The following is a 25871-nucleotide window of genomic DNA, read 5'->3' on the forward strand; positions in this document are numbered from 1 at the left end:
TAACAAACAATTGCTGCCTTTGCATTAAAAGTATTCTAATTCTTTGTGAAACCTCCAAAATCCAGTTATTACTAGAATCACTCCTGTTCCTACTTATGAAGTGAACAGACCTTAGCAACCATCTCCTCTTTCATCAGTCCCAAATGCAAAAGATTTTTCTCATACATGTCATGTAGAAGATCATGCTTCAGAACTTCCTTACCAACATCATACAATTAACTTCAAACAATTAACAATCAACGCAATTAACTTCATTCCAGGTCTTTTGGGAAATCCAAAAGCTAACCCAAGACATGTCAATTGTTCACACTTTTTTATTTCTTCTATATCTTTTTTAGTTTACATCTCTAAAATAATGCCGCAATCAAATACTTTTCTTAATTTTCTGACCCCTGTCAATGAGTTTCCCATTTCCTGACCCACAGCAATTCGGACACCTTCACCACTTTTAAGTACAGAGTCATTATTAGCTTGAATTAATAAAACGTGCTCGTCATCATGATCTAGCCGCTTCATCATCTGAGGAACTCACTTTCAAGCCAACATTCTTTGTGGTAGAAGTCACATCACTCTTAACTACATCACTATAAAGTTTTAGATTATAATTCTGAGTGGATTCATGCATACATTGTATCTGTTCCTTAAATTTCTCATTTTGTATTCTAAGTTCCAAAACCATGGCCTCAACAAGATCCCATCTAGAAGTATCCCTCTGATTGATACCACTCTCCTTAGCAAAAAGGAAATCTTCCAAATCTTTGCATAATTTAAATGTTATTTCTGTAAAGCTATGAGTATTATCTTCTCAGAAATCACCATCTGCATGAGGCAGTTTCTCTCCACAAAAGAAGTCATGTTTTCAGACTAAAATTCATGTTTTCATTCCTAATTTCTTTTGAATGTGATGACAAGATACTCACTTCAGCGTCATTCCTATCTCAATTTTAGCTGAAGAATTTTCATTTTCCTCTGCCAAATCTATATCACTCTGAACATTTCTCTTAACTTTATGTAATTCCTTACCTCGATCATTCTTAGGTGTGTTGATCCTGACTTTCCTCGTATTATTTTGTCTTAAAACAGGAGACCTACTGCATGATGAACACAGTGATCCAACTGAACTTTCTTCCCCACCATAGCATATCTGCCAAGTATGTCGATCTCCTGAATATTCCATCAAAACACATGGGTCTTTTGATGGAATATTATTCAGGAGATCTACATGGTGTCATAAGGGCCATGTCTTTATCATCCCTATTATCCTCACTATCCAATTCTGCTACATGATAGCATTACCCGAGAGAACCTCCTCCCATTCCAACATCTTCTCACCTACACCTCCAGAGATAGAAGCCTTGAAAGATTCTTTGCTTTGACTCAGTGACAATTTACCTTGAGATATACAGTCAGTCCTCATATAACATGTGTTTACACTACACAAATTCGATCATACACGATTTATAAATAGGGGAACGATATCGTATATAACATGAATCAAATTCGCTTATGCACGAATCGCCTTTGTGTTTACAAGAAATGGCAGTCGAACCCGGAATCACCCCAACTGAACGCAACATGATAGAAATGAAGAGAAGATTCTGAAAATGTATTTATGTTTTTTTTTTATATCAGTGAAGGGGAAATACATTTCACCATAATAAGGTAAAAACCCACACAATTCCAGCTATCGGTATTATCGCAAATGCAATTAGATCGAGTTTACTACCAGTTTATAACAGATTCCACTAGCAGAAATGCAAGTGGAAATTGTTTTTATTGTTTTATGGTAGTAACCCTCAGAAATGTGCTTTAGTAAAATGTGAGGTGTTAATAGTGTATCTCTGCCTTTATGGTGTTGTTTATTCAGTTGCTACATGCATGCAGCTTTGTTTATGTGTATCAAGCATGCCTCCTCATTTTGTAATTGTGCTTTATTCCCTAAAAATGAGTAAAATACTTAAAAGGTGTGAAAAGGGAGCATCCTGGTGAAGACACTGCAGATTGAGAGAGAAAAAGAAAAGCAATATTGATAAACAGAGGCGGACTGGATCAAAAATTCTTACCCGGGAAAATTTGTAGTGGCCTCATACTATAGTTTATGGTCAAAATCACAAGAGCCTCTGGCCCACTGGGGTTTCCCCAGTAAAGCTTATGGCCAGTTCACGTCTGTCGATAGAGAAAAAATATAAAATTGTGAATTGCTTTGAGCAAATTTTTTTTTTTTTTTTTTTTATGAAAACCCCGAACACGAAAGGTATCAAAACCTATAGTACTTAGTACCATGCATGGGTTGAAAGAGAAGTATGGGGGTAGGGGGATGCCGGAAACTTTGCCCTAGAGACTAAACATGGGTTTCGCCACTTCAAGCCTCCAATAAGCAAAGTGGTGGTATTTCACCGGTTGATGAAAGTCATCTACCACCTAAAAATGAAAGACCATGTGATATTGCACGTGCTACAGGCCTAAATGAGGCAACATTGAGAATTAGAAAGATGCATAAAAACAACTTTCATAGCAGGAACAACTCACAGTGCAATTAAAATCCATTAGATCAAGACACAAAGAATTGGAAGAGATGGAACGGCTGTCATCTGTTTCGACAGAAAATCAAACAAAAAACAAATTTGCTTACGATAGAAGCAAAAGCATTAGCAATATTTTATTACGTAATAGTCGTATTTTATTACGATAATTTATTTTTTGGTAATGTTTTGATTAAAAATGTGTGTTCAATCTTGTGTGGTCGGCACCTAACCCTACTTTTCTCATAGGGCCTGTTGTTTATATTGCACGATTTTGCATTGCACGAGGGTTTCTAGGAATACAACTATCATGCTATACGAGGACTGACTGTACTTGGATCATGATATTCCAGCTTACGCAAAGAATTCCAATCCTTCCTTAATTTACATTTGAAATTTGAAGACAGAGGTCTCTGTACCAACAGTGAGATTTAGACTCCTTAGCGCCATTTTCAAGATTTGTAGAATGTGCAACATCTTTCAATTCTCAAAACCACAAATTTTTTTACATATGAAATCAACCCTGTGTGTATCTCACTCCATTTGATAAACAATTTTTTTTTTTATTATGATATTATATCACCATACGAATTTCAAGAAGTAATATAGATGCAGCTGCATAAACATATAGAGGACACTAATAACTGTATAGGGGGCACTACCAGCCTTCATTCTTCATTAGCAATGGTTGCATAGGCCTTTACTAAATAAATTGCAAATTCTTTAAAATTCGATATCTTTTCCGATAAGAAGATATTTTGTCCCAAACTTATATACCTTATAGGTCCTTGAGGTTGCCATAGACATTCTCTCAGATATGCCAGACAAGCTGTACTTGCTACCTGGGAGTCTAAAACGCTGATGGAACTGATATTCGGGTGACACTCAAGTGAAGTGGACCCAATTTCAGCGAAGTCCGGATGGTCTGTGACAGCCAAATTCTCTGCTTGCACCTTCATGATGGTGGGACTGTTAGTAATCCTGGGTATAACCTCCATGCACAAGTACATGGTGGGTGACCACCCAGGTGTGAACCAACGTAAGCAGGGGTCGAGGTGTGGCGCCCATACCACATGGAGGATCGCCGCCCCTCTATGTTACCAGGCAGTACTAGGTGGTAGATGACTCTCATCAACCGGTGAAATACCACTACTTTGCTTATTGGACTCTTGAAGTGGTGGAACCCATGTTTAGTCTCTAGAGCTAAGTTCCGGTCAGCCCTTCCCCATCTCTTCCATCATGCAGTATGATTGATGACTTTTGAGGTTATGATGAACATCGTGGCGAGATCCAATATTCCTTACATTTCGAGGGTACAGCTCTAAAACGGTGTTTGCAGGCCGGCCGCTAGTTAGTACCCGGACCGAACCTATTGGTAACTCTTTAGGAGGCTTCCGGATCAGCTAGTGTATAATCTTGCTACCTCTACACTGCCAGATAGTGACTGGAGGGAGTCCGAGTAGTGTGTATGAGGGGAGCATTGTCGAGGCCACGTTATGTCAAGGATCTGGGTATATTCTTACCACATGTACGCCATATCCAAAAATCTCATTACTTCATACAGCATGTCCCAACCACTTTTTCTTACTACTGAATACACCATGAATTGTCAAACTAATAGAACAAGCTTATCTGCAAAAAGATCTAAACCTCCTAAGCACTTCCTCATTCATTTCACAAATATACGTGGTCTCAATTCTAATCTCAACGATGTCCATTGCCACTTGCAGTCGGCCAAACCCCATGTACTTTTTCTGACAGAATCTCAGTTATCGGTTGATTCAACTACTGCTCATCTCAGATGCCCAAATTATTCGCTGTATGATTCCTTTCACCTCAAAGGTGGTACTTGTGCATATGTCCGTTCTGATATTCCCTGTCAGAGATTTGGCAATTTGGAATCTCCTCTCTTTGATATTCTCTGGCTTAAAATCTCTCTACCTCATTGTGTCAAATTCATCTGTTGTCTCTAGCGTTCTCCCAACTCCACTAATCACTTGGAGCTCTTTGACTTCCTCTCATTGCAACTTGACTTTCTCCAGTCCAACTTTCCTAACAGTGTGGTAATTTTTCTTGGTGATTTTAATGTTCACAATGCTCCAGCTGGCTTCCGTTTTCTGGTCACACCGACCCAGCAGGTCGAGATATTGAGGCTTTTGCAATTACTAATGACCTAGCACAGATTGTTCATATACCTACAAGAATACTGGACAATCCTAATCATACAGCTAATATGCTTGATCTTTTTCTCACAAACAACCCTTCTAAGCACACGGTCGAAGTGAGAGGTCCTTTAGGCACTTCAGATCACAACTTGGTGATTGTCTCTTCTCCAATGGAACCTTTATCCCATGGCTATTCCCAACCTCTTGTTGTTTGGCATTACAAGAATGCAAAATGGGATGACCTGCGAGACTTCTTTTCTTCTTTTCCTTGGTCGGATTACTGTTTCAAAACTTCTGATGTCAACGTTTGCTCAGATTGTGTCAGTGAAATTATTCTTGCAGGAATGGAATCCTTTATCCCACACTCCACTTTGTAATCCATAATATTTTTAGAACTTTACACTCTTTTCCAGCTTTGGATAAGGTTATAAGACGGTTATATGAAGAAAGCTGATTTCCTGAAGAGAAACATGAAATCAACAGTTTTTTTCTGAAACTATTCCTTTTATAGAATTCAGTTAAGTCAAATTTTTGAAAAAGTTTATATACTAGGGCAATGCAAACTTTCAAAAATATTTTAAGGGATAAAAGGAGTAAAAAGATTGAATACCACCTGCACTGATGCAAATTAAGATGAATAAAGAATAAACTCAAGTAAATTCAAGGTTCAAAACTACAGTAGATAATGGCATACACTTTAAATAATTAGGAATATACAGTACTTCTCTGAAATAGTGATTTGTATTCAGAATAGTTCAATACTGAAGCCATTCATGGCCAAGTGCCTCCATAAACAGATTGATGCACCAAGTAACAAACATAGTTTGAATATTGCTACATACAGAATGAGGCTATGCCCTACTTAGCAAAAATATGCCCTACTTATCGAAAATATACAGAATGAGGCTATGTCCCACTTATCAATGGGGGGGGGTCATGCTGTTAGTAAAGAAACACAAAATCTAAGGAGGTACATCCAGTTAACATGGTTAGAGAGTGCAGTGTTGAGTTAGTTTGGTATGACATAGGCACTGGGAAAGCAAATTTGAGAGTAGGAGTGTGTTATAGACCTAATGACTCTTATGAGTACAATGAACAACTATACAGAGTAATAGAGTGAGCCAGTAAATCAGATTGTCCTATAATGGGGATTTTAACTTCCCAGATATATATACTGGAACTTTTGCTTTGGTCACTAGCAAGATTTTTGTGGATTTATTAGATTATTGTTTTCTGCAGCAGCATGTGTGAGAGGCAACCAGAGGCAGTCATCCTCTTGATCTGATTATCAGCAGTGATTATTCATGCATTAAGAATCTGCAGATAAAGGAACCACTAGGGGGCAGTGATCACAGTGTACTGATGTGGAATTTACTCAAAGATGTAACTATCATCAGGGGTAAAGGGAAGGGGTTTCCTTTTGTAAAGGTGTATAGTGGTCTCAGACAGGTTTAAATTCTATACAATGGGACCAACTGATGATGTTGCCAACAGCAAACTGTAAATGGGATGCATTCAAGGATTTAATCTTGGAAGCTACAAGGCTTTTCATTTCAACTAAAAAATACTGTTCAAGGTTTAGACCTGAATGGATGTCAGATGAACTAATGAGACTCATGGCAGAGAAGAAATATGCATGGGATTTATATAAATTATCAGGAGACACAGATGCCTATGGTAGATATAAGATAGTGTCTGATGAAGTCACAAAGGAGGTTAGGCAAGCAAAGGCAGATTACGAGAAATCTTTGGCAAAAGACACAAGGATAAACTGTAAATACTTCTTTACTTATGTAAACTGTATAAGGAAGGATGGATGAATAAGATTGATCCACTTGATATTGATGGTTTGATTGTTGATGATCTTGCTGAGGTAGTCGACAAACTAAATGAGTATTTTGCATCAACATTCACACATGAGGAGTTATTAAGGAAGGACAATGCGAGACATTGATCAAACTGTAACAGGGAGTTAAAGGATTTTGTAATAACTGAGAGCAAAGTGGAGCAGAAATTGTTCAAGTTAAACATAAGAAAGGCACCTGCAATGGATTGGATCTCTCCGGTTATATTAAAGGTGGCAGCAAAGGAAGTAAACAAGGCCTTAGCCATGATTATGAGGGCATCCTTGGACTAAGGGGGGGTCCCCGCAGTCTGGAGATGTGCAATTGTATCTCCAATTCACAAAGGCGATCAAAAGGTGACAGGAGTAATTACCCTGTTAGTTAACTTCCGTTCCAGGGGAAAATAATAAAATCACTGGTTAAAGTGGTGATACATGATCACCTACACAAAACTGCAGTAATAGTTCAGACACATCAATCATGGGTTTTCTAAAGGGAAGTCTTGTATGACCAATCTGAGTGGATACTACGATATGGTCACAAAGGAACTGGATGCAAAAAATAATTTTGAGATCATGTACTTGGATTTTAGGCAAGCTTTTGACACTATTGCACATGGAAGACAACTGTACAAGTTGGAGTGGTATGGCATTAAGGGAAAGTTGCTGCTATGGATAAAGGGATGGTTCAGTGGGAGAAGTGTTAATCAATGAACTCTGCTCTTTGTGGATTAATGTTATTTGTGGTAACCCCCCAGGGGTGGGCCATTGCTATTTTTTGAATTTATCAATGATATTGATAAAAGTAAATCAGGCTTAATGTCAAAGTTTTCAGATGATACGAAGGTTGGTAGGGTTGTTAATGACAGTAAGGATGGTATGTTATTGCAACAGGATCTGTAAAAGTTGAGCAGATGGGCTGAGAGGTGGAAACTGAAATTTAATATTGACAAGCAAAAAGGGCTGCATATGGATAGAAGTAACCCCAGAGTAACATATCAACTGTGCAGTACTACACTCAGGGTAGTGGAGAATGAAAAAGACCTGTAGATAATTGCACAGTCAGATATGAAGTTTTTCTGAGCAGTGCAAAAAGGCTACAAGAGTAGCTCGTGGTCTTGTTAATGAAACATAGGAATTTTACTACCAAGGATAAAGAAGTGATTGTCCCATTGTATAACACAATGGTTAGGCAACACCTTGAGTACTGCATACAGGTCTGGAGGCCACATTTTAAGAAAGATGTAAAGCTGCTGGAATGAGTACAGTGACAGGCAATGATATTAGTGAATGGAATAAAGGGTTGCTGTTACAAGAAAGGCTTAAGTTCTGCAAATTGCAGAGTCTGGAAACAAGGCACCTGTGAGGTGATTTGACTGAGGTGTATAAAGCCTTGAATGATTTGAGCAAGCTAAACGCTGATGGGAACCTTCCTCTTGCTCAGATTCTGCACCTGATGGGACATAAATTGAAATTGAAGAAAGACAGTTGTAGAATAGATGTGTGGAATAGACAGTTGTAGAATAGATTTGCCTTTAGCCAGTGGGTGGTTGATTACTGGAGCAAGCTTCCATCTGTTGTTGTGGAAGTTGATAGCTTAAATAAATTGAAGGCTGAACTAGACAAATTTTGGAGTGAATGGATGGGTGAAATGGGAAGGTTTTTTTTTTTTTTTTTTGATGATGCTATATAAGCTTGCTTTCTTGCATCATATGGGTAATGATAATGCTAAGTAAATTTTGAATCTATTTTTAATTAAAAGCATTTTGAAATAACAGTGGCTTCCTTTATACTAGAACACAAAAATCATAAGTCATCTGAAACTGACCTTTCTTTTTCTCTTAAGCTTCGTTTTGTCCGTGCCAGTTCATCTGTAGGTTTCATTTTGATAGCAGTTTTCATATTGACCACTTCAGTTTCCAGTTCTGCCCGTTCACATAAGATATCCTCACATCGCTGTTCACAAGCATGCAGTTGCCTTTCTGTTTCTATTTTAAAGATTAAAGATACAGAAAGTAACTTAGCCATAATTCATTATTTTTCTATATTTTTTATTACAAACCACAAAGGGCATTTATAGAATGTCAACATATATTGCAAATGTTGAATAATAAAATATTAACAAGCAAAACTAATTAAGAAATTAATTATTATGTGATAATTTTATTGTAAATAACGTACAGTAATTAATTATATTTGCTACATGAAGATACTGCATGTAACATGTATAAATTATGATATCACGTAGAACCGTTGCAAATTGAAGGTAATTAGTGAACACTAAAATAAGACACCTCATCTCTACAAAGCAAGTAACACAAAACACAATTGTATATTTTTTAAAGCAATTAAAAATTAATTTTGGCAAATAGTTGCAAAGTTTTCACACCGAACAAATTCCTTATTTCTCATAATTTCAATTAAATGTATAATGCAGTATTAATAATGTAACTACAAAATTCAGCAAAGCAAAGCATTGTAACAGGAAGATAATCAGAAAATTATAATATTAGAGACAGAATCATTTATGTATTGAAAATTGATATTTAATCTGTTTCTTGAATTTACGATTGTAGAATGTTTCGAAATATGAAATGATTCAAAACCCTATTAGAAAAACGGTGATAACGATTTTTAGCACAACATTAGTAAAGGCATATGATGCCAGAAAGCAACCTTCAGCCAAAAAAAACCCCTTCCCGTTTCACCCATCCATTCACTCCAAAGGTTCATTCAGTTCTTCCTTGAATTTATTTATTTAAGTTGCCAACTTCCACAGCGACAGATGTAAGCCTGTTCCAGCAATAAACTACCCGCTGAATAAAGGCAAATTTCCGAACATCTATTCTACTTCTGTCTTTCTTCAATTTGAATTAATACCCCCCCCCAGGTGCAGAATCTAAGCAAGAGGAAGAAGCACATCAGCATTGAGATTGCTCAAACCATTCCAGGCCTTATACACCTCAATTAGATAATCCTGCAGGTGCCTGGTCTCCACACACTGCAATTTGCAGAACTTAAGCTTATCTTAGTAACAGCAACCCTTTGTTGTTGTTGTTGTTGTATTTGGGTTTTCTGGCACAAGGGCCTCTTGGGCCATATTGTGCCTGTTCGATATTTGCTTATCACAAATTTCTCATGTTATTGTGATCATAGGCTATTATAGAGATTTATCTGTTTCAAATAAGTAAACAGTTCCTCCAAATTTGCATCATTACCAAGAATCTGCAATAAGGTTATCGGTTCCTTCAAATGGGATAGGGAGGTAAAGGTTAATTTTCTGGTAGTTGAAAGTTGGGGACATTCAATGAGAATATGATATATTGTCAACTGCGACTGGCACAACAAACACTGGGGAGGGTTCTCTCCCATAAACAAATACAGATGAGTTGGATGTGAGTGTCCGATGTGAAGCCTTGCTAGAATTACTTCTTGTCACCTGCTTTTTCTGATACTAGATGTCCACAATTTTGGCTCTTTTTTTATCTGCAACAGTTTATTATTTATTTGAGCTTTCCAGAGGTCAGACCATTGCTTCCTACATGATGTTTCAATGATGGATTTGTAGTCGGTGTAGGGCACTGTTTGTTGAATGGAAGTGTTTGGGTCAGGGTGTTTAGCGGCAGCGCCCGTTTGTTCATTACCTGGAATGCCTGCATGACCAGGTATCCAGCAGAAGGTAACCTTCTGGTTGGCTTTTTTTACAGTAAAATAACTTGGACCGCATCTCTCTAAGAATTGGATGAGAGGGCGACATGGTAGTTTGAATGGCAGTGATTGCGCTTAAGGAGTCTGTGTATATCAGAGATTGCTTTATACAGCTGTTGTGTATTCTATCTAGAGCTAGTTTAATTGCAAATAATTCTGCAGTATAGATAGTGCATTCCGTAGGAAGAGACACAGCAACTGAGAAGGCAGAAGAAACTGATGCAGCACCAATGGCTGCGTCTGTTTTGGAGCCATCAGTATAGATAGGTACTTTATCTGAGTTTTCCAACAAATGAGTTTTATGGAGCTGTTGATAGTTTATATTTGCTGAGAGGATTTTCCCCATCTTGAAAAGAAATTGTCGCAGAGAGGTGAGAGTTCAGTCCAGGGAGTTTCAGGAGTAGCAATGTCTTGGAATATGTTGTGAAATTTAAGATCCCAACTGATCGTGAGTTCTTGCAGTCGAATCCCTGAGGGACGGTTTTCATTAGGCTTATTGTGATATAATTCAACATATTGAGGATCAAACAGGTACTGCCAGCTAGGGTGGAATGGCTTGCTTTTAATTTTTGCTGCATGCATAATTACACAATAAGGATTTTCTCCTGAGATGCAAAGGGGGTTCATTTGCCTCAATATACAGGCTGTGGACCGGAGATGTTCTGAAGGCTCCCACAGCTATCCTAAGAGCACTATGCTGTATGGTGTTTAGACGTAATAGTGAACTTTTCCTAGCGGAGTCATAGACAGGTGATCCATAATCTAATCGTGATCTTATTAAAGCTCTATACAGATGAAGGAGAGAGCTTCTGTCAGCACCCCAGGACTTAGCAGAGACTGCTCTCAGTATGTTCAGTTTTTTAAGACGTAGTTCAAAGGAAAGCAATATGGGAAGCAAAATTAAGTTTGTTATCTAAATATAACCCCAACAGACGGAATGTTAGTGACAGGAATCAGGTTGTTTTTTAAAAATATTTCTGGATCTGGGTGAAGTTTGCGTTTTTTACAAAAATGAATTGCACTAGATTTCTTTTCTGATAGGGAATAGCCATTCCGCAATGTCCATGATTCAATTTTAGCAATGGAAATTTGAAGTTGTCTTTCAATGGTGTTCATGGTTTGGGATTGACAAGAAACAACGAGGTCATCAGTGAACATATACGATTCTACTGTATTAGGTACATCCTGTGTCATGTTTGTAATTCTTATTGAAAATAGCGTCGGACTAAGAATGGACCCCTGAGGAACACCCTCCTCTTGTTCAAATGATTTAGATAAATTGTTCATGTATCTAACCTGAAATGTTCTGTGGCATAGGAAGTTTTGTATAAAGTGGGGTAAATGACCTCTCAAGCCAAAAGAATGAAGATCGTGAAGTACACCGTATCACCAGCTGTTATCAAAGGCTTTCTCAATATCAAGATTGATCATGACCAGATGTTGTCCCCTTATGAAGGCATTTCGGATGTTTGCTTTTGCTTTTATCATTACATCTAACGTGGACCGGTTCTTTCAAAACCCGTACTGATTGTTATTTTGCAAGTTGTTAGTTTCCAGGAACCACGTTAGCCGCCTGTGAACCATTTTTTCCAAGACTTTGCCTAAGCAGCTGGTCAGTGAAATCGGTCTGTAATTATGTGGAAAGCTGCGATCCTTTCCTGGCTTTGGAAAGGCTAGTATAATTGAGTGACGCCAGGAGTTTGGGTAAGTATTTTCTAGAAATATTCGATTGTAATATTTTAACAATGCCCTTTTTGTTCTGTTGTTTAGTTGGCTTATCATGACGTAGTAGATCCCATCTGGACCAGCAGCACTACTGGAAGTTTTATTGAGCGCCCCTAAAAGTTCTGTTAATGTAAATGGCTGGTTGTACGGGTGTGAAACTCTAGTGGAGAAATTGATCTTATGCTGCTCTGATGATTTTTTAATTTTCTGAAAGATTGGGTTGTAGGTGGATACGCCTGATATACGGGCAAATGATTCGGCTAAGGCATTTGCAATTTCTGCCGGAGAGGACAACTCCTTTCCTTTCCAGTTTAATATTGAGGCTGGGGACTGGACATATTTGCCATCAATTGTTTGTATTTTCTTCCAGATGAGTCTGATATCTGTGTCCTTGTTTATACTAGAGGAAAAGGTAATCCATGCTTCTCTTTTTGCTTTCCTTCTTATTTGGCGGAACTTAGCTTTCATTCTTTTAAAACTAATTAGGTTACTGGTTGTGGGGAATTTGCGGAACAAATTCCAAGCCCTATTTTTTTTCTGTTTAGAGTATATCCGGATTCCACAAGTAATTATTGTGTTTGCGTTTCCCAGGCAAGGACTTTGGTATTGTAGAGTTGGCAGCTTGTAATATTTGATTAGTTATATGTTGTGTGACATAATCTATGGGTTGAAGTTGAATTATTTCATCATCTAACTGAACATTTGAAGCATATTTATTCCAGTGTGCCCTACGAAATTTCCATTTGAAACGACCCGGCAAAGGGGAGTTTACCCGTGTTTGCAGCTTGCAGAGAATTGGTAGATGATCACTATTTAGTGGACTTTCAAGAACAGACCACTCCGTATTAGTACATATGGAGGGAGAGCAGATTGAAAGGTCTATTGCACTCATGGATCCTGTAGAAAAATGTATATAGGTAGGCTCTCCAGTATTCAAAAGGGTAAGTTGGCACACATCGAGAAGATTTTCTATTTGTTTACCTCTTTTGTCGATTGTTGGAGATCCCCACAGCGAATGATGAGCATTGAAGTCTCCGAGTAAATAGAAAGGAGGTGGTAGCTGGTCTATTAGATTTTCTAGATTTTCTGAGGAGATTGAGGAATTTGGGGGAATATATATAGATGCTATTGTAATAGTCATGCCAATTTCTGCGCGCATTGCCACTACCTCAAAAGGAGTCTGAAGAGCAACAGGTTTAGATGGAATATTATTTCTAACAAGAACCGCCACGCCTCCACGGGCCGGTGAGTCGATACTCCTATCTCTTCTGAACATGGTATAATTTTTAATGGTAGGACACACTTGTGGATTTAAATAGGTTTCTTGTAGGGATATACATGCTGGTTCATAGCGGTTTACGAGATCATGTAAGTCATCTTTTGCATTACGAAAGCCTCTACAATTCCACTGAAGAATTCTTTCCATTATGCGTTCTTGTTAGTTGTTTTTGCTTCTGACAGTTTTTTGGTTGTAGCTTGTTTATACCTCTCTATTTTTACTTTGTCTTTCTTAGGAAAGAGAGGACATGTTGTGTCCATCTCATCAGTTGCGTGGAGTTCTAAAATTCCATCATCTGAATTTTTCTCCTGATCAATATCCATTTCCGTTGAAATCCGTGGATGCACCATTGGGGTTTCTGTAGCTTTTGGTTTCATTGTTGACGCATCGGCTGGAATGGAGATTGGAGTATTGCTGGCTTGTTCAGTTGTTTGTTGTGAAAGACACTGTTTGGGAGAAGTGAGTATGGATCGTGCCCAATTCGCAATAGATGTATTAGGAGGAACTGTAACGTCCGTTTGGATACTTACTGATTGCACCTGTTTGGCAGCTGTGGCATATGTACGCTTTGGCTCCATTTTGATTATTTCTCTTCTCGCCTCTGAATAAGTGACTTTGTTTTCCACTTTATATTTCATAGTTCGCATATTTTGGAGAAAGCTGGGTGATTACCTTTACAATTTGGACAATTAGGAGTGGTAGTATTGCAATCGGATTGGTTGTGGTCTTTTGATCCGCAGTTAGGACATATTGCCTCACCTCTACATGCAGTCTGAGAGTGTCCATATTTTTGGCACTTATAGCACCTGATTGGGTTTGGGATGTAGGGTCGGACACGGCAATGGAGATAGCCTGCTTTGACAGATGTTGGTAAGATGGGAGAGCTAAAAGTGAGGATTATGCTCCTTGTTGGAATGAGAGTACCATCTTTACGAGTCATGATTCTCCTGGCTTGGATGACTCTTTGTTCTCGTAGCTCTTTGACTATTTCCTCCTCTGATACGGTTAATAAGTCCCATTCTGCAATTACTCCCTTAGAGGAATTTAAGGTGGCATGGGGAGTGACTTTTATTGGATGTCCGCCGAAAGTTGTCAGATTTAATAACTTTGCAGAATGCTGGGATTTCATGGTCTTTACCAGAAGATCCCCAGACTGGAGTCGCCTTACTGATTTTGGTGAACCTGCGACAGCCTCTAAGCATTTTTGCAAAAGGAATGGGGACAATTTACTCAAAGGCTGGTCTGATGTAGAGTGCAGTATGAGAAATGCTGGTATCTCGTCTTGAGGATTTGTTTTCAACCTCTTGGGTTGGGAGAAGTCATCATCGGTGTGTTTTGTCGCTAGTTTTGAGCTCGGAGGCTCTAAAGGTGGGAACGTATTGTTATCCATCTTTGCTCCTTTCAGCCCCAGGAGAGTGGATTTCTTCTCCCAGGTTACCGGCCCCGCCACGGGGAGGCAGGAGCGTTGCCGCTAGAGTGACCAAGCGGTATAAAAGTTAGTATATTAGTTTAAATGGAAAAAAGAAAGGTGATTTGCCTTTCTGAAACTTAGTTACAGATCGTAAGTCTAAGTTTACTAGTATTTAATGAAAACGTAAGAAAACTTTTTTTAACTGAACAAAAACTGCAGCTTAGAGAAAAACGCTCTAGAAATCACTGAGAATCGCTTGATCACTATAACGCTTGGTACCCAGGGCCAGCAACCCTTTGTTCCACTCACTAATCTCATTGCCCATCTCTGTACTCATTCCTCATTCTAGTAGCTCAAAATCTTTCCTAAAATGAAGCCTCTAGACCTGCAGGCATTACTCGAGGTGTGGCCTGACCATTGCCTTCTACAAGGGGATAATTGCCCCCTTTTCAATGCTAACAAAATTCATATATATCATTAGCATTAGCATTAATAGAGGCACATGATGCAAGAAAGCAAGCTTATGCAGCATCAGCCAAAAAAAAAAAAAAAAACACTCCCATTTCACCCCTCCAAATACCTGTCCAGTTGAGCCTTGAATTTATTTAGGCTATCAACTTCCACAACAAGAGATGGAAATCTGTTCCACCAACCAACTACCTGCTGGCTAAAGGCAAATTTCCACACATCTATCCTACATCTGTCTTTCCTCAATTTGAATTTATGCCCTCTCAGGTGATTATTCTGAGCATGAAGAAGAATCCCATCAGCATTGGGCATGCTCAAACCATTCAAGGCTTTAAACACCTCTATTAGATCACCTCGCCGGTGCTTAGTCTCCAGACACAGTGATTTGCAAAATTTAAGCCTTTCTTCATAAGAGCAACCCTTTGTTCCATTTAATAATCATGTTGCCCTTCTCTGTACTCATTCCAACAGCTCTACATCCTTCTTGTAATGAGGCCTCCAGACCTGACAGTACTCAAGGTGTGGCCTGACCATTGCGTTATACAAGGGGATAATCACTTCCTTATCCCTGCATGAAAAATTCCTGTATATCATTGACAGGACACGAATGAGCTACTCTTGCAGCCCTTCTGCACTGCTCAGAAAACTTCATATCTGCCTGCACAATTACCCCCAGGTTCTTTTCATTCACTACCACTGTCAGTGTAGTACCACAGAGTTGATACCTAACTCTGGGGTTACTGTTTCCCATATGTAGTACTTTACATTTGTCAATGTTAAGCTTCATTTGCCACCTCTCAGCCCATCTGCTCAACCTTTCAGATCCTGTTGTAGCAGCATACTGTCAGTAGTGTCCTTAACAACCCTGCCAACCTTTGTATCATCTGCAAACTTGGACATTAAGATTGATATACCATCATTGATATAATTTAGAAATACAGAAAACAACAATGGATCCAACACTAGACCTGAGGGACTCCACTAATAACATTAGTCCATGATGAGCAGAGTCCACTGATTACCACTCTCTGTCTTCTCCCCCTCAACCATCGCTTTATCCATAGCAGCAATTTGCCTCCAATGCCACACTGCTCCAATTTGTGCAGCAGTCTTCCAGGTGCAATGGTATCAAAAGCTTTTCTAAGATCCAAATATATAATATCAAAGTTATTACCTGTATCCAGTTCTTTTGTGACTGCATCATAGTATTGAATCAAATTAGTCAGGCAAGACTTTCCCTTAACAAAACCATTCTGTGTCCAAGCTATAACTGAAATCTTGTCTAGATGATCCTGCAGTGCTTCTTTAACCACTGCCTCCATTAATTTTCCTGGAACAGAAATTAAACTCAGAGGTCTATAATTACTTGTGTCAGTCTTTGTCCTCCTTTGTGAATTGGGGCCATATTTACACATCTCCAGTCTATGGGTACCTGCTCTGAGTTCAAAAAAGCACTCATAATTATGGCTAAGGGTTTGTTTACTTCCTTTGCTACCTCCTTTAATATAACTGGATAAATCCCATCCACCCCCGGGTGCTTTTTTATGTTAATCCTCAACAATTTATCCTCACTTTCCTCTCAGTTATTACAAAATCATCTAATTCACTGCCAGAGTTTACTTCACCTCTGGCATTCCCCTTCCTGAATGTTGATGCAAAATACTCATATAGTTTGTTAGCCACCTGAGCAGGATCATCAACAGTTGAACCACCAATATCCAGTGGACCAATCTGATTCATCCCTTTCCTTCTAGAGTTTACATAGGCAAACTGTTTTTCTTTGCATTCTTTGCCAAGGATTTCTCATAATCTGCCTTTGCCTGCCTAATCTCCTTTGTCGCTTGGTTACACACCAGCTTATGTCTATCATAGGCTTCCAAGTCACCCATTAATTTATATGTATCTCATGCATTTTTCTTCTCTGCCATATGTCTCATTAGTTCATCTGACATCCATTTAGGCCTAAACCTTGAACAATATTTCTTAATTGGTATGTAAAGCCTAGTAGCTTCCAAGATAAATTCTTTGAATGCTTCCCATTTTGAATTTTCTGTTCGTAACATCATCAGTAAGTCCCACTGTATAGAATTTAAATACCGTCTCAGACCATCGTACTCGTCTTTACAAAAGCAAAATCCCTTCCCTTAACCCCTGATGGTGGTTACCTCTTTGAGTAAATCCCACTTCAGCACATTGTGATCATTGCCACCTAGTGGTTCATTTATCTGCAGATTCTTAATGCATGAAGATTCACTACTGATAATCAGATCAAGAGTATTATTCCCTCTAGTTGTTTGCCGAACTTGCTGATTTAGAAAACAATCATCCAGTTAATCAACAAAAGCCTTGCTAGTGTGTCAGTGACAACCCACAAATTCCAGTCAATATCTGAGAAATTAAAATCCCCCGTTATAAGACTCTCTGATTTACTGGCCCACTCTATTTTGCTGTACAGTTTCTTATTATACTCATCAGAGTCATTAGGCCTATAGCACACTCCTACTCTCAATTTTGATCTCCCAATGCTTATATCACACAAAATTGACTCGACACTGCACTGTCCAGCGATGTTGACTGGCTTCACTTCCTTGGATTTTGTGTGTTTCTTAACTAATAGCCTAACCCTTCCTCCCTTCCTATCCTGTCTATCCTTTCTGTACACATTGTACTCTCCAAATTCCAGTTCGGCATTCCTTATATCTGTGTGACACCACATCTCTGATATCCCAACAATATCTGCCTTTGATGTTTTGAGCAATACCTCAAATTGATAAAATTTATTTACCAAACTCCTAGCCTTGATGTACACATAAGTATACTTGCACCTGTTCCTATTCTTAGCTACCCTAACACAACCCATGTGTTTACTTGTACTGCAATGACTCCTAGCAGTCTCTGAAGTACCCTGCATCTTGTTTTCCAGGCTGCTGCTCATTCCAATAGAAGCGGTGCAAGAATCACTTTCACCTCTGCCAGTGGCTACTGTTAATCTATTAATCCTTTATCCCCCCAAGCTAGCAGTTTTCCAACCCACCTAACACTGCCTCGATAGCATCAGAAAATATTCTTGCACCCTTTCTATTTAAGTGTATCCCATCCCTATAGAAGCAGTCTCTCCTCTTAACAAATAAAGACCAGGCTGAAAAAAATTCTACCCCTTGAGCTTTGCACAATCTTTCCAGGGCCGAATTCGTTGACAAGGCTCTCACCATATACTCCCTCCTATCATGTCTGGGCAGAATTGCAGACACTTTCAAATTCAAACCTAATTCACGGCTTTTTTTCAACAGTGACCTGTATTTGTTAAGTAATTCTGCCGGTCTCCTACTCTTAATATCATTAGTGTCAACGTGGACAACAATATCACCTTTTGTGCCCTTAACAGATGATATCGGCTCTACAACGTCATCAACCTTTGCCCCTGGTAGAGATACCCTGGTTTGTTCCACCTATCATTTTTATATACCATGTGCCCCATTTCTCTGACAATAGAGTCACCAACAACTACTAGTTCCTGTTGGACCAGCGCATTCTGCCTTGGAGGTTGCCACTGTGTTGCATGATAATGAAGTGCCAGCTCTGGTGTTGATGTGGGCAGCTAAAAGCTTGATGGGCCCTCAATTTAGATCCTTTGAGGGCGTCCTTTAAGCTCTCATTTAGGCCAATAACAACGCTGAGTTGTCGCCTGATTTCCTTACACTCCTTACATTGCGCACACACAAAGACACCCCCATGGCAATATCATGTCCCATACCCGATTGCTCCACAAACATCAAGCAAGCAGTGCATTTTAAAACGCTGTGGTGCAGAGGGAAATTGCCCCCCCTCCCTCAGTTCTCTCCTGAGTCACAGCACTCCCATTAGCTTGAGCCTTTTGCTTTGCTGCTCTGGTCTGTCATGATTTCGATTTAATTTCAATAAAATTTCAATTTCAGTACAAAATTATAACCCTAAACTTGTATCCCAACACAGTTATAACACTATATATCTATATATATTTTTCAGTATTGAGTATTATCTACGAGTTCCATTTATATAACTTCTGTATCAAGTTATGTATTAATTAATTATGTTACATTTTAAAAATCTAAGTTGTTATATGTATTTAGTTAAAAAGTACAGTTTAATTGACAATGAAGTTTAACAATATTAATAGATTTTACTGATTAATTGGCACTATTATATAATATATTATATTATATTAAGCTAACGCTATCTAGTTCGGGATAAACGTTGTATTGTATAACAATGGCAGCAAGTTACGAACGGTTAATCTACGGACACTTAAGTATTAAATTAACTTCCAAAATCTCGCTGTCTCAATTCAGAATAAACCTTGACTAGGTCTATAAGCTTCTTATAGAAAATAATTTAATATAACAATTAGTCAATAAAATGGCTAAATATGGCTAAAAAACTTTCTGTTCAGCGGAGCTGCAAAACTTGTAACACGTGGATTGGATACCCTTACCAATACTAAGTAATAACCTACAAAATCTCTATCTAAGTTAAACTTTAAACTAAGTATCGTAACTAGGAATATAAAGCTACTCTAGAAAATAAGTTAATATGCCAATTTGAGTTAATAAAACAGGATAAACTTCTCTATTTCCAGGAGCAGTAAAAACTTTGCAGTAAAAATCATTAAAAATCATTGACAAGACCCCATAAGCAGCCTTTTTGCACTACTCAGAAAACTTCATATCTGACTGTGCAATTATCCCTAGGTCTCTTTGATTCTCCACTACCCTGAGTGTAGTACTGCACAGTTGGTATGTTAGTCTCGGGTTACTGCTACCCACACGCGGTACTCTGCATTGTCAAGGTTAGACTTCAGTTGCCACCTCTCAGCCCATCTGCTCAAATTTTCTAGATTCTGTTTCTGTAGTGTACAGTCCTTACTATCATTAACAACCCTACCAACTTTCGTATCATCTGGAAAATTAAGCCTGATATACCTTCATCAATATCATTAATAATTACAGAAAAGAACAATGGGCCCAATATATACCCCTGGGGAATTCCACTAATAACATTAGTCCATGAATTTGATTACCACTCTCTGTCTTCTCCCACTCAACCATCCTTTTATCCATTTTAGCAACTTGCCCTTAATGCCATACAGCTCCAACTTGTATTGTAGTCTTCCATGTGCAACAGTATCAAAAGTTTTCCTATCCAAGTATATGATATCAAAATTATTTTTTGCATTCAGTTCCTGCATAACCACATCATATTATTCAATCAAATTGGTGAGACAAGACCTTCCTTTAACAAACCTATGCTGTGTCTGAACTATTACTGCAGTCTTCTCTAGGTGGTCATGTATCACCTCTTTAACCAGTGACTCCATTATTTTCCACAGAACAGAAGTTATAGTGGGATTATGATGCCTTTATCTCTACTAGCAAATGTTCAATAAATCATGGGTCTTACTTGCAACCTGTTTACAATGCTCGGAGAAATTCTTGTCTGACTGTATCTTAACTCCCAAGTCCCTTTCTTCCACTACTGACTTTAGTTCAACTCCACCAAGTGTATAAGTAATTTTGGGATTACTGTTCCCCAGGTGTAAGACCTTGCACTTTGCTGGATTAAAGCAAAACTGCCACTTTTCTGATGATCCCTGAAGTCTATCTAGGTCACTCAGAAGAAGCTCTGCCTAGCGGTGATCGTTAACTATTCTAATAATCTTTACATCATCTGCAAATTTAGACATCGTGCCATCTATCCCTTCATCGATGTAATATAAGAAAATCAAAAACAGTGGTCTCAATACTGATCCCTGGAGAACCTTACTTCTTACATTAACCCAATCTGATGAATAACCATTTACCACAACCCTCTGCCTCCTGCCCTGAAGCTATCCTGCAAACTCTCTAAGGTTTTTCCTGTGATTTCAACTCATTTCAGCTTATAAAATAACCACGCATGTGAGACTGAGTCAAATGCTTTGCCGAAATTAAAATAAATGTCGAAATTATCCCCTAAATCCAGCTCATCCAGCTCATAAATTACCTTGTCAAAATAGCTAACCAGACTGGTTAAACATAATTTTCCCTTAACAATTAATGAGAGAGTTACATCTGGAGAATTATACCGAGTAGCAGAGGCTTTTTTATTGATTTACCCAAGGTTAGTTTGAAAGCAGTTTTACTCCATAATGGAATTAAGTATTCATCTATACTATTGGCCCATGCAGTTTACATGAAGGAAACATATGAGAACACCTACAGGTTCTTTTGCAAAAAATATTCTACAAAACTAGAAATGGAATATCAGTGCCGACATAAAAGTCGTAGTTTTGCTGACTGGATTGCAAGGTGTGTACAATAAATACTGTTGCTTTCTTGTGAGTAGGACAAAAAAGCAAGGGATTACCACTACAGCATAAAAATATGAGCAGACCATTCAGAAACTGCACTTTGGGGGGGGGATACAAGGACTAATAGATTAACAGTAGCCACTGGCAGAGATAAAAGTGATTCTTGCATTGGAATGAGCAGCAGCCTGGAAAATAAGATGCAGGGTATTTCAGAGACTGCTGAAATCTGTACTGCAATGGCTCATTGTGGTACAAGTAAACACATGGGTTGTGTTAGGGTAGCTAAGAATAGGAACAGGTGCATGTATACTTGCATATACACCAATGCTAGGAGTTTGGTAAATAACTTTGATAAATTTGAGGTATTGCTCAAAACATCAAAGACAGATATTGTTGGGATATCAGAGACATAGTGTCACACAGATATAAGGAATGCAGAACTGGAATTTGGGGAGTACAATATGTATAGAAAGGATAGACAGGATAGGAAGGGAGGAGGGGTTATGCTATTAGTTAAGAAACACATAAAATCCAAGGAAGTAAAGCCAGTCGACAGCGCTGGACAATTCAGTGTCGAGTTAGTTTGGTGTGACATAAGCATTGGGAAATCAAAATTGAGACTAGGAGTGTGTTATAGGCCTAATGACTCTGATGAGTATAATAAGAAACTGTACAGGGAAATAGTGTGGGCCAGTAAATCAGAGAGTCTTATAATGGGGGATTTTAATTTCCCAGAGATTGACTGGAATTTGTGGATTAGTCACTCGCACACTAGCAAGGATTTTGTGGATTCATTTAATGATTATTTTCTACATCAGCATGTTCAAGAGGCAACTAGAGGGAGTAATACTCTTGATCTGATTATCAGTAGTGATTCTTAATGCATTAAGAATCTGAGAAAATCTTTCATTAAGAAAGAAACCACTAGGTGGCAGTGATCACAGTGTGCTGAAGTGAGATTTACTCAAAGAGGTAACTACCATCAGGGGTAAAGGGAAGGGTTTTTGCTTTCGCAAAGGCAATTACAGTGGTCTGAGACAGTATTTAAATTCTATACGGTGGGACCAACTGATGATGTTACCAACACCAAATTCAAAATGGAAAACAGCAAATTCAAAATGGAAAGCATCCAAAGAATTTGGATGCTTTCCATTTTGAATTTGAATCTTGGAAGCTACTAGGCTTTACATACCAATTAAGAAATATTGTTCAGGGTTTAGGCATAAATGGATGTCAGATGAACTAATGAGACATATGGCAGAGAAGAAAAATGCATGGGATACATATAAATTAATGGGTGACATGGAAGCCTATCATAGATATAAGCTGGTCTGTGACCAAGCCACAAAGGAGATTAGGCAGGCAAAGGCAGATTATGAGAAATCTTTGGCAAAGGATGCAAAGAAAAACAGCAAAGAGTTCTTTAGCTATGTAAACTCTAGAAGGAAAAGGAACAATCAGATTGGTCCACTGGATATTGATGGTTCAACTGTTGATGATCCTCGTCAGGAGGTTAACAAAGTAAATGAGTATTTTGCATCTACATTCACACATGAGGACTTATTCAGGGAAGGGAATGCCAGAGGTGAATTAAACTCTGGCAGTGAACTAGATGATTTTGTAATAACTGAGTGGAAAGTGGAGGAGAAATTGTTGAAGATAAACATAAAAAAGGCACCTGGGGTGGATGGTATCTATCCAGTTATATTAAAGGAGGCATAAAAGGAAGTAAGCAAACCCTTATCCGTAATTACGAGAGCTTCTTTGGACTCAGGGGAGGTACCCATGGACAATGTGCAAATGTGATCCCAATTCACAAAGGAGGATCAAAGGGTGACAGAAGCAATTATGCAAATGTGACCCCAATTCACAAAGGAGGATCAAAGGGTGACAGAAGTAATTATAGACCTGTTAGTTTAACTTCTGTTCCAGGAAAATTAATATAGGCACTGGTTAAAGAAGCACTGCAGGATCATCTAGACAAGACTTCACTTATAGCTTTGACCAGTGCTTTTGTTGTGAAAAAATAGGTGCCGGTACACATTCTTTGCTATCAGTAAAAATTTCTTTATCATTACTTTAGTAGTAATGTTTTTGGAATAAGAACAACAAATTTAGTATATTAACACACAGTTTATTAAGCATAAATTTATTATTCAAGTATATTAAAAAATAAGTAAAATGTGAATAAAATAATTCAATAAATCAGTCAACTACTGAATGCTGGGCACTCAGGATGAAGGGTCCGTAGTCACGATTGGTCGTTAGTGTAGTAACTCAAATAGAGAGCTTTATTAAGAGAGCTTAAATAAGAATTATTTAGCAACCTCTTTGTCACCAAAAGGAGAGTTACTTAGTACAAAGAAGCGTGCTATCAAAGTCCAATATTTCTTTTTTTAAATTGTAACACAAAAAGTAAATGATAGATTTCAATCGGAATAGTTTTCTCTTGAAAAGCATTGAATAACTTGCAAATGTGATTTTTAAATTTTTAGCTCCATTAGCGACAGAAGTATAGGTGGGAGACACAAAAATTACTCACATTTTCTTGTCTGTGCCACCATTTTTAATTTAAAAAATATTTTAAAATTATCTTTCAAACCTACTCGTTGAGCTCTTTCCAATGGTGTATGATAAGCTATAGGTTGTCAAAAACATTTTACCCCCTCACACACATTTTATCCCCCTTCCCATTTCTCAAACAAATTTTTGTCAATAATGATCAATATGGCATCATGTTGGCCCACATGATGTACAAACCCGTGCAAAATTTCAAGTCAATAGGTTGAGTGGTTCCAGAGATACAATGCGGTGACAGATGGACGGCCGGACAGACAGACAACCGAGTGACATTATAAATAAATAAATAAATTTTCTGTTTATACTCCGGGACGACCAAACGGTCAGAGGAGTTCACAAGATAGAATACAAGAAACAGCACCGTATTTAACAGTCACGGGCCTGAATTCTGGTCACTCAAGGCATACTTAATCACCCGCGTGATTTACCACTCGGCTGCAGCGGCTGTCTAGAGAGTCCTTCGTTAAACTACAGACCTTAAAAATAATAAGTAAAAATAATTTCATAATAAAGTTTTTGTTGAATATTCCAAATGTTTATTAAGTTCTCATCCGACACCCGATGCCAACTTCTTTTCTTCCTCTTTGTGTGTCTGTTCTGAATGATGTTTCCAGAACGGCCATAAATCGACATATTTTCCTGGATCGAAGCGGTTCAATGGTGGGCCTATAATTTTAAGAAACAGTAGGGAAGATCTGTTTTTGTCATTAACGAAGCTCTGGTTCGGCTGGCAATCAGATTCATTTGTGAAAATCCTCGTTCACATTCACTCGATGAAATTGGTATCGTATTCAGAGCGTAAATCAAATGCTTCCATTCTTCCAAAACCATCTTTTCAATTAGGTATTCCCAAAATCCACAAATTGTATCTTTCATTTAACTGAAACCTAATTGATAATTTTCTAACTTAATTTTCACCAGAAAAATGCCAACAATTCATGTTTAGAAGGTTTAATACCTTCGCTGTCCTTGTTTTCCTTCTCTCATCACCAATATTGTTACTTGTGCTTAAATTTGAATTTTTTTTTTTTTTTTTTTTTTGAAACTGTCTTTATTCCCGTATGGGAAAAATTTGGACACCACTGCAGTAGAAGGTGGACCAGAGCCCATTGGGAATACCCCTTGATCTGTTCACTGTTGACCTGCGCGACTTATCCATATGTGGGACAGGTGGTCGTATAGGTTTTACCAAGTACCTCTAACCCTTTAGCTCTCTTAATTCACTCAGCAGCACTATTTGCCTGAAGGCCAGAAATGCAAACAGTATTTGAAATGAAACTTCCAGGGGAAATTAACGAAGTCCTTTTATAACGAATCACAATGATTCGCTATAAAAGGACTTCGTTAAACACAGGTCCAACTAGTAATTTAGAACTATAAAAATGGTTATACAGTTTCATATAGAAAATATCATAACAATAGACAGTGAAAAATGCAAATTTAGTTAAATAATTTTAAACTTATTTGAATAATAGGTAAACATGCGAAAAAAATTTACGAATTATTACAAATTTCGGAGTGCACTGCATCCAAATGTCACTGTTAATAAAGGTAGTAAAAAAGGCCTAAGTGCTCTGGATTCATTACGACAATTTTTATTTTGTTTCTCAGAGCAAAACTGGAATTACAATTAATAAGCTTTCGGCTGGGAGGCAGCCTTCTTCAGATTGAATTCAAAAATTTTCGTTAATAAACGTACCGGTAAGCCATACCATTGCATACCGTCCCAAAAAAAAAAGCACTGGCTTTGACACAGCATGGTTTTATTAAGGGAAAGTCTTGCCTGACCAATTTGATTGGATACTATGATGTGGTCACAAGGGAACTGGATGCAGGGAATAACTT

The 25871-nt window shown here is 38.2% G+C and overlaps 1 protein-coding gene across 1 annotated transcript in view; it reads right to left on the reverse strand.

Moving 5' to 3' along the window:
• The window catches only part of LOC150089294 (uncharacterized), a 610558-nt gene that overhangs the window by 137806 nt on the left and 446881 nt on the right, over positions 1-25871 (reverse strand). Inside the window, exon 8 of the mRNA XM_090389936.1 lies at positions 8359-8518. Within this exon, the coding sequence (XP_090246062.1) occupies positions 8359-8518 (160 nt within the window). The remainder of the gene's footprint in view (positions 1-8358; positions 8519-25871) is intronic.

This window comes from Mastigoproctus giganteus, chromosome 2, assembly GCF_048544385.1.
Source record: "Mastigoproctus giganteus isolate SK-2022 chromosome 2, ASM4854438v1, whole genome shotgun sequence".
Classification (NCBI taxonomy): domain Eukaryota; kingdom Metazoa; phylum Arthropoda; class Arachnida; order Uropygi; family Thelyphonidae; genus Mastigoproctus; species Mastigoproctus giganteus.